The sequence below is a fragment of the Triticum aestivum genome, chromosome 7A, assembly GCF_018294505.1.
Source record: "Triticum aestivum cultivar Chinese Spring chromosome 7A, IWGSC CS RefSeq v2.1, whole genome shotgun sequence".
NCBI lineage: Eukaryota > Viridiplantae > Streptophyta > Magnoliopsida > Poales > Poaceae > Triticum > Triticum aestivum.
Window position 1 is genome coordinate 42,789,642 of NC_057812.1, and position 14,269 is coordinate 42,803,910.

Consider the following 14,269-nt stretch of genomic DNA (forward strand, 5'->3'; position numbering starts at 1 on the left):
TTGTCTATAAACTTCATCAAAATTCATTAAGTTTGACTTAAGACTAATCTGCCCTAATTTTTGACAAAGTCCCACAACATTTTCTCCAGATTCTTGCAACGAAACAAAGCACAGCGGGAGTAACTGCATTTCATCATCATTGCGCACAACCCCTTCATGTTTCTGCATGTACTAATAAAGCTCGGTAATCCTGCACCAAGATTACCAGACTCATCTATCATACCATGACCGTCTTACGTAGGTTGCCTGCTTGGTAGAAGGCACGAGCATAAGCTTAAAACAGAGCCCGCCAAAAAAATCAGCTCCTGAACCTACGGGGTGAAACGCACTCTTGTCTTGTCAAGCATTAGGCGGCGAACAAGCCAAAGCATCAAAATACCGAGGAGTCACCATTGCTAGGATGGCTCAGCTGGTGAGCGCCGAGCGCATGCACCGCCGCTCTTCGAGGCCAGCACCACCTCCCAGCCAGGCCCTTTCAGAGGGATAAGAGGGGCGGCACTGGCAGCCGCAGCAGGGCCGGTTAGGTCGCTCCTGTCCATCACCTTCAGGAGGTCCTCGTCACTCATATCCGTCTGGATCATCCTGCCTTCCTCGCCCTGCTCATCCTTCAGCAGCGCCAGCAGCCCCACCTCCTGCCGTTTTCAACAAAAAGTAGGAACACATCAGCAATCATGCAATCGTTTGATGATCACTGAAGAGACAATTTACACGGTACACTGGACACCATCTTCTATATTCCGGACATATATTTTTACATCTAAGGCGTTAGGCTTAGCGGCATCTTGTTGAAATTATCCCTTCACAATCACCACGTGCTCTACCTTCAGGCCCGGCCCATAGGCCGGGCAAACGGGGCGCCCGCCCTGGGCCCCCGGGAATCAGGGGCCCCGGCCCAGGTGTAGTTTTCTGTTTAGTCTTAAACCTAGAAAATACAGAGGTAAAAAAAAGAAGAGGGCCCAAAGTGCAGCCAGTAAGGAAAGCCCACCACGCTGTTGGACATGGGTGGAAGTCACACGTTGGAATTAAATCGATGGTTGTTGGATAGGGATCTCTCTCCACGGCGGCGTCTCCTCCTCTTCCCAAATTTCCTATCTCAGTCTCCAAGAACAGCGCCGCCTCTCCCATGCCTTTCTGATTTTGAGATCGCGACCAACCATTAACGGAGGAAAATGGTGCAATTTCGGCCCCAATTAGCTCTTCTTCATCCGTTCATTCTGCTCCATCCCCATATGATTGAGAGATTGTAACAGGTTCTTATTTCTAGTAATTTGGTTCCTTAGTTCTGTGATTCAATGTTAAATAATGTCAATCCATGGTGAGAATTTTCATAGCACTACTTTAACTTTAGACATACTTATCTTTTGGAGGTAATATGTCTCTTATATTTGCAGGGCATTGTTCAGATATTACAGGCTGAAGTTTTCGTGGACTCGTACATTTCTTATATTCCATCCAACAATCCACATTAAGGTGCTTTCGTTCCTTGACTATATATATCTTGAACACAATTTTCTAGATTATGTATATTGAATCTTTTTCTGCAATTTTTGTAGTTCTGTTGTAGAATGTCTTCTAGTATTTTTCCAGTAGTGAATTGTGATTAGAGCAAAGAAAATAATGGGATTACATTTGTTGGTAGAGTATCTTTTTAAAGGAATTCCCAATGGGAGTAATTAACATTTCAAAACCTGTAGTTACTCTTGGGATTTATGATATTGGTTTTGTTTCATTTGAACAACAAAATAATAATTAAGATGAAGCCAAGATCATCGACATATAACGTGTTGCATCGTACCGATTGGTTATTTTACTTATGCAGTACTATAAATGAAGTGATCCCCCGCAAAAAAAATGAAGTGTTAATGGGGCCCTAAGTTTTACTTTCGCCCCAGGGCCCCCAACATGCATGGACCGGCCCTGTCTACCTTCAGCTCTCCAAAAGCTCTCGTCATAATCTGACCCTGTGACAATGAGGAGATGAGCCCCGATGCCAAAAAAATTACGCAAGCAAGAGTCCAAAGATCATCCCCTAACCATACCTCAACAGGATTCGATGTTGCCAGCCGATAAACATGAACCTGTTTTGTTTAACCAATGCGGTGGCATCGATCCATAGCATGTAAATCCATCGGAGGATTCTGCAGAACAAATAAAGTGGGAACTCCTATGTGGCACCTTAAAAGCATCTCCAATGCATCATGTAGATATAAAAATAACCGAAAAATACATCACTAAGGCCTAAAAACGCCCCCCAACAGATAATGTAGATGCAAATTTTATACATCTGTTGTAAAATGCATCACCAAGTGATGCAAATATACATACACCGCTTGGGCGCAGATATACATCATCAGGGGAAAATATCTGGTGCACCGGAGCTTGTGCTACCGGTGCACCGAACACACAATGTGTTTTTAAAATGTTCAAAAAATTCTGTAAAAAAATTAATACACTCACACTACATTAATGTAGGTTGTCATAAAATTTCAAGTCAAAATTCGAAACATAACTCAAAAAACAAAAATGACAAATTCAGCATTGAATAGTACATAACATAACCTCGGCTTTAGATTTGGCCCATTATCACACTGACGTCAAATTTGTCATTTTTGTATCTTAAAAAATATTTCAAATTTATGTACGAATTTTTATGACATTATACAATGATTTTGCGTTAACATGCTATAATTTTTTTCAGATTTTTTTAAATATTCTATAGCATCCGGTGCACCGGTAGCATCATAAATGTGGGTGCACCGGATACATTCCCATATCATCCGATATAAAACGCAGTTGCGCCGTGCGAAGCCCAACTGCCATCCGGAGGGCTCCCGCTGCCTCGCGACTACTCGATCCCCTTTCCGCACACGTCCTGCGACCCGGCGGCCTTCGTTGCCGCTACTCCCACGTTCGTCCTCCCATGGTAGCGCCACCAGGGATCCTCGAGGTGCGCCCGCTCGAGTTGGTTGCGGAGGAGATGGAGCTCGACGGGCTCCACATCCACCCGTCAGGACAGTGTTGCTGCTCGAGGCTGGACACCATGGCGCCATGGCCTGATCTCGGCCATGCCCGCGCTCGTTGTCACCGGTGGAGGACAAGGTGACGCTGTTATTGCTGCTCAGCCACGCCCCGCGACTTCTATTGTTGCTCTCGAGCTCCCATTGTTGCTGCTGCATGAACTACTGCTCCGGGCGCTGCTGCTTTTCTTCTATTAGCGCAAATGGCATGCAGGCGCATCTTGTTTGATGATGTGCAATTTATAATTCTAGCATGTAAAAACAGTTTTGACCGCTCTGATTTAATTTAGTTTAAGTGGCTTCAATTGAGTACTACCCGCTCCATTTTATTTTAGTTTAATTTTAGTTTTGCATGTTTCGACAGTAAAATTCAGTCTCGACAGTTAAATTCAGAGACAACAGTTTTTACATCACATTGAAACGACGCCGCGCTTGATGTATTTTACATGATCGGTTGGAGTTGGGTGTTTTTGGGTGATGTAAAACCCACTTTTTGATGATGTAACTTTACGTATAAATTTATTTGGTGATGCATTTTACATCTAACACTTTTTTATTATGTATTTTAAATAATTTGTTATAGATGCTCTAAGCACCATCTGGAGGAACTGGTGCTCACGTGCGCCCGTTTGTGGGCCAATCAATGTAGAAAGCGAGCCGCTAAATCGCATTTGACCGGTTTCTTTTCTGGTAGCTCAATCGCATTTTGACTGGTGCGGTTGACTGGTCAACTTGTTGACCTTTAAAACAAATAAGCAAAAAATAAAAAATTTCCAAAACATCAAAAAAGTTCGTGAATTCAAAAATATTCACTAAATTTGCAAAAAAAACATCATGAATTTGAAAAGAAGTTCATTATTTTTTTTGGAAATTTTCATCAAATTAAAAAATTTCACAAAATTTTAAAACTAATCATCGCATTTGAAGAAAGTTCATCAATTTTGAAAAATTTCATCGAATTTGAAAAAAGTTCATTTATTTTGTTTAAATGACATCTATTTTGAAGAAAGTTCATCACTTTGAAAAAACAATCATTGATCTGAAAAAGTTCACAAAAAATGAATAAAGCTCATAAATTCAGAAAAAATCACCAATTTAAAAAAACATGAATATGAATAAAAATCAATCCAATATTAAAAGAAGTTCAAAAAAATTAAAAATGATAATTAAATTTGAAAAAAACGTTCATAAAATTTGAAATAAAATCTAACAATTTAAAAAAAAAGCTTCATCGAATTTGTAGCAAACTTCATCGATTTTGAAAACAAGTTCATCGTGTTAAAAAAATTCGATTTGGAAATGGTTCAAAATTTTAAGAAAATAAAAAAGAAACATGTAATAAAAAAGAAAAGAAAAAAATAAAATTTAGAAACCCAAGTTGACAACGCTGAAAAAATGAACAAAGAAAGAAATTGGCTAGCCTGCTAAAAGACCTTGAGTACAGGGGGTGCGCCCTCTTTACTGCTGGATGGCATTTAAGCGGCACCTTAAGCGCCGTATAGGAAATGCCCTGAAGTTCAGCATATGGGAAAATAAAACGAGATAGGACGGGCCTAGCAGCCTGGTGTTGTAGTGCATGTGGGCCGTGTTATTTGGGCCCCTCATTGGACTGGACCAAAGCCTTCTCGCTAGGCACACTGGTCAGCGAAACCAGCCGATTGAATTACCCATGCATCAGCGCGGCCGGTAGGCAGGCGGTCAAAGGCTAAAATGTGACGACACAACACGCGGGATCAAGACCGCGTGGCACACACGCGCATGCATTGGGTGGGCACTGGTAGCATAGCAGCGTGGCGATTTTGAAAAAAAGTTCATCATTGGGTAAATCATCATCGCGTGGGTGAAATTCTTGATCAGTAAAGTTAAGCCAGATTTAATGAAAATGCTGAGAAATTACTATTAAAAGTTCAATCTAAATATGTATATATTCCTATTGAAAATGGTGATTTGGTTTAGCATCATATAGAAATATAGTGAAATTGTACCACTCTTTCATTTTTATACTTTATTTAACTTTGCCGCACATTAACTTTTCTCTGTGCTCCGCCGCTGATAAATACCACATGCTCCCTCACAGATGCAATAAATCATATGTAGGCGTAATTTATTAGAACATTATTATAGTGCGAGAGGGACAAAAGAAAGTCTAAAGAGCCTACATGTGGACCTAACCAAACCGTGTTATAAAAGGTAGATGTAGTAGCATAGAGCAAACATGACAATGCAACCTACAGTTGTGGCAAAGTTGACGAGAGGAGGTAATAGAGACAAAGCAGGTTGATCACCATGTTTCCGATCCGGTATTTGGATGGGAGCCCAATAGCATTCCGTGGGATTGAGTGACACAGGGAACTTGTTGAGTGCTCGATTGTTGTCCCCCATCTTCTCCTTACCCATTATTGTGCAATGCTAGTCTTAGTATGGCCTCTTGTTCGTCATATTGATGTGCATGAGGTCATTTTTCCGGTCGGACCATGTGTCGGAACTTTGCCTGGACATTGTATGAAAGAGTGATACAATCTAACATCTTTTTTGTGTACTTTTACTCCTGTTGTGCGGCATTGTTATATATTTAGCCTCTAATGTCACATCAACTCGAAGTATTCATCAAATTGTTGGGTCTCAGCATGTATACCAGTTAGCTGCTGTCTCGGGCGTTGTACAAAAGGAGTAGCACAAGGCACAGATGAAACTTGGCGCCAAGCGGCTCAAATAGATTAACACTTTAGCACTGAATTTATGTCCCGATTATCTCGGCATGCTAGCGATAGACTTCTTAGTTTACATAGTAGTCTTTCTTGTCAAGCTGATATTTTTTGGTTGTGTTTGTTCTGGATGTTCTGGCCTCTTCCTTCTTAGTCGAGATCATTTTTCTTGATGATGTAATAAACTCTGTAATAAGTTTGGATGCATGCATCTGTGACGCAGAACCGAGGGTAATAAAACATTCCATTGATATTTAAAACTAAACGCACTTATGCATTACTCACCCTATAGCTAGACTATCATCCAAATTATTACACCTTATTACACCAAGAGTCTAAAAGCTCATATGCTTTCGCACACTGAAGTACCACATACAGGTCTAGTGCGGGGCCATGTGGATAACCTGCACAAAATTAGAAACTTTCATCACTTTGGAAACAATATAATCATGAGAGTACTTAATTTTCCAACATAAGAGACATACTCCCGATCGGATTTGAGACTTAAGTTGCCTATTCGCCCCACCAAATGAGTTTCTAAACATATTTGCAGTACTAGTTAGCGGAGGAAGGTTAAAAGCCACATAATTGTTCATCATAACAGACCCACGAAAAGGCACATCACGAAAACAAATGATGGATCACATAGTCTTTGGCCCTGTTTGGTTCAGCTTTTATTGACAGATTCCGCTGCCGCGCAGCAGAATCTAAACCAAAGGGCGAACCCAGCAGAATCTGATTTCAGAAATCCGCTACCAAAATCTGAACCAAAAGCGGAAGCAGCCCAGGACATGCTTTCCAAAACCTGATTCCGCTGCGGGCCAAAATCTGAAAAAGCTGTATCAGCTGGTTTGCCAAATGACCTACATCTTTTTCATATCAGATTTTCCACAGCTGTTTTTCCACAGCAGATTTTTCACTGCTTTTAGAAATCCACAGCCGAACCAAACAGGGCCTTTGTCGTAGAAACAACAATTTTACTACCATTCCGGTTGTGTTTGGTCAGATTGTCATGGCTAAAATAACTCCTCTAGAGAGGTGACAAAAGAATATTTCTATTCTTAGGGGACTCCAATGTTCCAAATGAATTTCTCCTGAAGGAGCGGTTATGGTTCACCATGCCGACATACATGGATATTTACGGAAAACAACCATGGATATGTAGATTCCATATGAATACATCTAATTCTTAAGGCATGTTAACCTCCACCAGTCTCTGAACCAGATTTAACCATCCGTCAGAAGGCGACGTTCAATGGGGTAACAATAACACTTGTGCCACCCTACCGAACATGTGTGACGCACAATTTTGTACAGCGAAGGGTATTGCTGACTGATGCGTGTCTCAAAGCCAGGGATCTTTACAAAATATAGCATTGACGCCACTGACTATGAAGGACCCCTACAAAAGAATCTATGTTTGACTCATGGAAAACACATCTAGAATTTGTAGTTTGTATGATTAACCATCACCTATTGATAGGGTTCTTTCAGTGATGTATTTACATCACAGGTCACAACAACTCTTACCAAAGTGCATCCCCATTTGATATGAAAGTATGTTTCATGACGAACCAAATGGTAATTAAATTGATAATTTATCAATAAACTTCATCAAAATTCATAAACTTTGACTGCAAACTAATCTGCAGTATACTTTGACCTGGAGGGAGTAGTGATTAGGCAAGACTGAAAAAATAAATACAAACGATTAAAATAGTTCCCCTGCATATTCTCCAGATTCTTGCAACAAAGCACAAGTGCACAACACAGCGGGAGCAACTGCATTTCATCACCATCACGCACGATCTCTGCATGTTTCTGCATGTACTAATAAAGATCGGCAGTCCTACACCAAAACCTGAACGATCTAGCATTGCGGAGCAGAACAATGACAGTCTACCTTAGGTTGCCTAACTATCTTGGAAGAAGGCACGAGCATAAGTATGGAAAACAGCCCACCAAAACATCAGCTTGAACCGCTGTCGACCATTAGGCGGCCAACAAGCCGCATCAAAACAGCGCCGAGTCACCGTTGCTAGGATGGCTCAGCTGGTGAGCGCCGAGAGCATGCCGCCACCACTCTTCGAGGCCAGCACCACCTCCCAGCCAGGCCCTTTCAGGGGGACAAGAGGGGCGGCACTGGCAGCCGCAGCAGGGCCGGTCAGGTCGCTCCGGTCCATCACCTTCAGAAGGTCCTCGTCGCTGATATCCATCTGGATCATCCTGTCTTCCTCGCCCTGCTCGTCCCTCAGCAGCGCCAGCAGCTCCGCCTCCTGCAGTTCTCGACAAAAAGAAGGAACACATCAGCAATCATGCAAGCAATTGATGATCCCTGAAGAGACAATTTACACGGTACACCGGACACAATCTTCTATATTCGAGACAGATTTTTTTTACATCTAAGGTGTTAGGCTTGGCGGCATCTTGTTGAAACTGTCCCTTCCCAATCACCACATGCTCTAGCTTCAGCTTTCCAAAAGCTCTCTTGATAATCCGACCCTGTGACAATGAGGAGATGAGCCCTGATGCCACAAAACTTAGCCAAGCAAGAGTCTGAAGATCATCCCCTAGACATACCTCAACAGAATTCGATGTTGCCAGCCGATAAACATGAACCGGTTTTGTTTGACCAATGCGGTGGCATCGATCCATAGCCTGTAAATCCATCTGAGGGTTCTGCAAAACAGAGCAAAAAATTCAACATGCCACAGCTATGAAAGCTAAACTGAAGGCAAGCATTGTACCAACGACACCTACAAACACTCCAGATAAACAGAAAATTACCCAGTCACTGTCATACAGGATGCAAGTATCAGCAGAAGTAAGGTTGATACCAAGCCCACCAGCACGCGTGCTTAGAATGAAGACGTTCAGACCACTGTTCAAGTCATTAAACTCCGCTATCTGCCGCAGGGAAACAAATAGTGAGATGGCAACATCTATAGACAGCCTTCAATTATCTAAGGGAAAAGAATTAGCATGTAACAGAAAAGGAATATAAAGGAACATCTTATTTGTTTAGAGCACTGGTTCCACAATAACCAGCCAGGCCCATTTAACACAAGGGTTCATAAAACCATTGAATCTGCAGTATCTTCCCCCACAAGTTTGCGTTCTGGCTGGTTTGGGAGGGATGTTAAACTCCATCCAGCTTTGACACCTAGTAGCTGCAAATTAAGTATTTTTCCTTTCAACAAGATATCTAATCCAAGTTTTAAAGTAGCTATGTCCAAATATGTTTTTAATTATTTTTATTCTTTTAACTAACACATATTTGCTAAACCGCTTTAGAATGCGGGTAATGAAACACCATCCAGTGTGATACGGACAAGCTGCCAAATTACTCCGAGTTTTCTTCCTTCCGATGAGATACCTAACACAGGTTTCTAACGCAGTATGTATGGTTGTAGCTAATTTTTCCCTAATTACAGTTTTCTAAATAAATTTAGGAACAACCATGCAAATTAATACCAGTACCTGGGAACCAATTCAGGGGTTTGTGTCCTAAACTCATGTTTATGCTACCGCACATGTGCCCAATGTGGATGTTAAATTCACAAGCCCATAGGATACCACATACGTGTCCAAAACAGCTCATGTGTGCAAATAGGAAAGGTGCGCGCATAAGCAATGCATAAATATAAACGAGCATCGTGCAATTCTTCAAGATCTTGATTGTTACTTGCATTCATAGCATAAGGCTGCGGAATACGGATATCCTTCATATATGGACAAGGATCATACTATGGATTGTAGAAACAAGAATATGATTGTTTAGTTTCTCTGTTGTTAGGTGTGTTTCCAAACTATATAAACAGGGCTGCCACGCCTATTATAGCCATGCCAAGAATCAATCTAAGCTAGCTTAGCCTTCTTTCTTAGCATAGTTAGTGGTAGTTATCTCAGTATGTACAAGCATATGTACGATCGATGATGTCCAGTAAACTAGTAATAAATTGGCAGACTACCACATTACCTGCTTCCTCCTATCTTCTAGCTTAACATTACCATCAATTCGGCAAACCTTCAGACCTTTTGTATCCAAATAATAGTCAAGGATGTCCAAAACTTTTGTCCACTGAGAAAATATAAGGACCTACAAACATATCAATGGAACTATATGTCAGGTCCGAAAATTACAATAATGAACATGTGCTTGCACGTGCCCAACCTTGTGATTTCGTTTGAGTAGAGCATCCAGTAACCTATCCAACAGCTGAAATTTGCCACATTGTTCGAGAAGCTTTTCAACAGGTGGATAGAAGTCTGCAAACAGAAAAGTAACAATGTGGATAAAAGAAAATAAATCAAACAGAACAATGAAACTAGCATATGTCCAATGAGCAATGATACACACAGCTTGTGTCGAATGCAGCATCCAAAAGATCAGGGTGGCCACAATTTTTCCTGAGCTGAATGAGTAGATTATTTAGCTTCGTCTTGATGCCAGGTCTCCGCAAAACTATAATATAGCAAAAACTTGTCACATTCATATGTTATTTACTTATGGGCAGATTGGACAATAAGTACGCATGAAGACATGCATGAGATGAGCGTACACACACATACCAATATCTGTGTTCTCATGCAAGTAGTTGTCGAATGTCCTCTCAACCAAGTGATTCTGGATTTGTTTCTGATGTTCAGTCATGTTAGCATAAATGATTATCTCTTTCTTTCGTGGAAGCATGTGTTCTACATCCTCCTTCATCCGCCTTAGAAGGAATGGACGCAAAATGGCATGAAGCTTTGAGACAACAAGGACTCTTTTGTTCTCATCAGTTTCTTCCTGTTGTTCCCCATCTCCCTTACCAGAAAAATCAAACCTGTAAGAATAAGAATACCATCAGATCAACAGAGGCCAAATGATACAGATTTCCATGAAATATTCAACAATAACTTCACCATCTTTACGACAAAAAAGTAAAAAAAAAACATGTTAGGGTATCAAATCCATCCGAATAGTTCAAGTAGTATGTCCATATTTCATAATTCATCGGTATAGAACTAAGCAAACATAACATATCAACAGGTAACCTAAATAAGATAACATAAATCTGAATAATAGACAAATTGATAGGCATGGCATATCAGTGTCTGGTACACAACATAAATCAGGAAGAATTGTCATAACAACTGTTTTCTATTACTGGTGTTCTTAAAGTCTACATGTCCCAAATTTACAATTAAGAACATCTGCACATGGAGCTATATACCCACAAGTGGCAAATACACAGTGAGATGGCAGCTCACGCACATAATAATATCAGCCAGAGAACCCTGGCAGTGCCCACTGTGGCCAATGGTAATCCCTCATTTTCGGGGAGTTACCCATGTGGAGTGCAATTTTTCTGGCCTGTAACATTTGGAACAGGGCTGCGTTGCCAACTTTATGGTTAACCATTTCTAAATTCTTTCTAATAAATGGGTACTGCCCCTGCCAGGTTACTCAAAAACCAAAATGTTTCAAGAGTTGTATGAATAATAAATTACTAGGATTACACCATATATTTGTTTATATGCTGGGGAATTGATAACTCACTTAATTAAATTCAACAGATTTGTTTGCATTGGTTGACCACAATATGCGCTCTTAAGGACCAAGCATTATAACTTTACGGATCCTGACAAATGACATAACTCCTGACTAGAACAGACAGACATATCTCCGCAATTAGATTCATACGTCATTTGACTATCAATACAACATCTAGCCAATGACAGAGCAAACTATCTGAATGCTAGAAAAATGTTACATTGGATGATTCAGGTAGCTTATCTAATTATAATCAATATAAGCCAATAAAAAAGGCCACAAGATTGGCGGCAAGCACAAGAATTGCTCCCAGGATACGAAGACTATGGAGAAAAATGGCATGCACAGAAACTACATAAAGTAAAGGGGCAGACAGCAGTGCAGGTGTTAGTTCAGCAGATCATACCATGACTCAAATTCCTGATGGGATGAGAATATATCAGGCAAAATGAAGTTCAGTAGCGACCACAGCTCTGCTAGGTTATTCTGAAGAGGTGTCCCAGTCAAAAGGAGCTTATTCTCCATCGGAATGCGCCTTAGCTCCCTCAATAATTTACAATTCGTATTTTTCAACCGATGCCCCTGCAAAAAGAAATATCAAGCTGACATGTAAATACATAGGGATGGGGGAGAAACATACAAGGACAAAAATACGGAGCAGATGAAATTTCATCACCTCATCGACAACAACATACTTCCACTGGTAATTAGCAAGAAGTTTTGCATCAAACATGGCCATCTCAAATGAAGTGATTATTATCGGAAAATTAGGGCCAACTTTTTTGGGCATGAATTTCCTCCTTAGCTCTGCCCGAGCCACTTTATCTCCATGATAAATCAGACCAATCAGAGATGGAGCAAACCTGAAATCAAGAACTCAACATAAGACAGCAAACTAAGAACATATACAGTGAAAGACAACCATGGATACTTTACCTTGATAACTCATTTAACCAGTTTGACAGAGTGGAAAGGGGAGCAATAACCATGTACGGACCGTCCATACCATTTCCTTTGAGATGGGCAAGAAATCCAATTGTCTGGATTGTTTTCCCGAGGCCCATTTGATCAGCTAGAATTCCATTTAGGCCGTTTTGCCACAGCGATATTAACCACTTAATACCCTTTATCTGGTAAGATTTCAGCTTTCCTCCAGTCAATAATGGAACAAGATTGGCTTGCTCTTTTTCCCACCTTTCTTCTTCAGTGAGAGTACTATCATCAGCAGTACGGTCTTCACGCGATCTTGTAAGCATGGCTGCGACTGCTGTCTTAGCCTTCTTCTGAACAATATTTATATACCATAGTGAGAAGCAACAGAAGGTTAACGTAATGTCTGACCATAGAAAATGACCAATGATCCATCTTGAGGAAAAAATTAACAAGACATTCACAATTATAGAACTATTAGATCCCATTGACATCAACAAGTCCAGACAAATCAAAGTAACGCTGATCTTATTCTAGTGTGTAGACAGCAGTAGCTATACTCCAACAAAACTCAAACTGTCAAACAACACCTTTAACTAAGACATGTGTAGTACACATACACTAGAAGGATGCTACCAGTGTACAATAACAGATCAAGTGGCCTCCCCAGAATTATTCAAGCAAAATCCTCTGAGCAGGTAATACAGACGAACTGCAGCGCATCGACAGTATATGACAACCAAACATTTGCATAATCTGGAAGACAGACATAGTAACATATTCACGAATCCAGGAAGACAATGTATGAAATCAGAACTCACGTCATTGTACTTTGGCTTAGCCTTTGCTTTCCTCTTTCTGCCGCGACCTTTCTTCTGCTCTTCCACAGGTTCATCTTCGTCTTTAACTTCGACAGCTTTCTGCAACACCACAAATGTCAACAAAAGAAGAAGAGGAATTAAAATAACTATCAGGTAGTAGTGATCAAGAAACCGAACAGTGAGAGATATAGCCAGCATACATCTGTGATCTGCTCCATCCTCTCAAGCAGGAATTCAGAAAACAGCTGTGTCTTTGTCAGCAGTTCGTCCAGTTTGCTGAACCGCTCATTCGGATCAAAAGCCTTCCGAGCTTCTCTCTTCCTGGCCTCCTCCTCTTCCTCTGCCTTGAGCCGGGCCTGGCACAGCTCATCTTCCTCCTTGGCCATCACCTCCGTAACCAAACCAGCGACGGCGTCCTGGAACTCATCAGACTCCCCCTCTCTGACGGAGTTCAGTAACTGATCTTCAGTGGCCTCGCGCTTCGAATCGCCGGCGTTTCCCTCGTCCTTGGCCTCGGGCATTTTCTGATCTCGCGCAAGAATAACCGTGTCAGGGTAAAGGATCGAATTTTCTTTTCGTGGAACAAAAAGGGGCCGAAATCGCTCGAAAACCTAATCGGACGAAATTCAAACATCGCGCCCAACCGAAGGAAATGGAGTCGGCCTAGGAATTGAAAGACGGAAGTTTTCGAAGAAGAAATAACCTCGTCCGATACAGGGGAATCGGCGTCGGTGGCGGCGGCCGTGATGACGGTGGGGGCGGCGGCGGCCGCCACATTCGCCACGGCCACCACCATCTTGACTGGCTTCGACGGCGACGGGCGGCGACGCTGGCGATGGCCGAGGGAGCCGAGGCGGCGGGGGCACGGGCAGGAGCGCCTCGGGTGGTGGTGGTGGTGGGGGTGGGGTGGGGAGACGAAACGAAAGGGCGGCGGCGCAGGGAGAGTGGGTGCGAACCGGCGGAGGCAATAGGTCCTTTTGAAGGTGGATGGACAGCGCGTGCATTTCAAAAAGACTCTCTTTTTTTGGGGAAAGTATTTCGAAATGATCCACCTGCCAAAATTAGTGTACTAGTATAGATTGGTAATCAGCTGCGTTTCCTTCCACTAAGTTTGCACGTGCAACGCACGGCTTGACTAATGCTCTTTGTTAAGATACAACATCTATTCCCAATCAAAACACTTTGTCTGTAGTTATAGTTCTTAATAGCGGTGTAAGAAAATAACAACAATGAAAAACAGCCAAGGTAACAATTCAT

At 41.7% G+C, this 14,269-nt stretch overlaps 1 protein-coding gene and 1 pseudogene across 1 annotated transcript; both read right to left on the reverse strand.

Annotated features, from left to right (window-relative positions):
• Positions 1-395: 395 nt before the first annotated feature.
• On the reverse strand, positions 396-2,129 carry LOC123152938 (ATP-dependent DNA helicase DDM1-like; annotated as a pseudogene).
• A 5,283-nt stretch (positions 2,130-7,412) lies between these two features.
• On the reverse strand, positions 7,413-13,936 carry LOC123154336 (ATP-dependent DNA helicase DDM1). Its single transcript, XM_044573093.1, has 14 exons — positions 13,716-13,936; positions 13,213-13,536; positions 13,013-13,111; positions 12,198-12,544; positions 11,938-12,124; positions 11,668-11,843; positions 10,295-10,551; positions 10,083-10,187; positions 9,897-9,991; positions 9,702-9,821; positions 8,510-8,629; positions 8,303-8,401; positions 8,123-8,224; positions 7,413-7,998 (listed from the first exon to the last, which is right to left on the reverse strand). The coding sequence occupies exons 1-14, from the start codon at positions 13,806-13,808 to the stop codon at positions 7,771-7,773; spliced, it is 2,352 nt and encodes a 783-aa protein (XP_044429028.1). The 5' UTR covers positions 13,809-13,936; the 3' UTR covers positions 7,413-7,770.
• Positions 13,937-14,269: the final 333 nt, after the last annotated feature.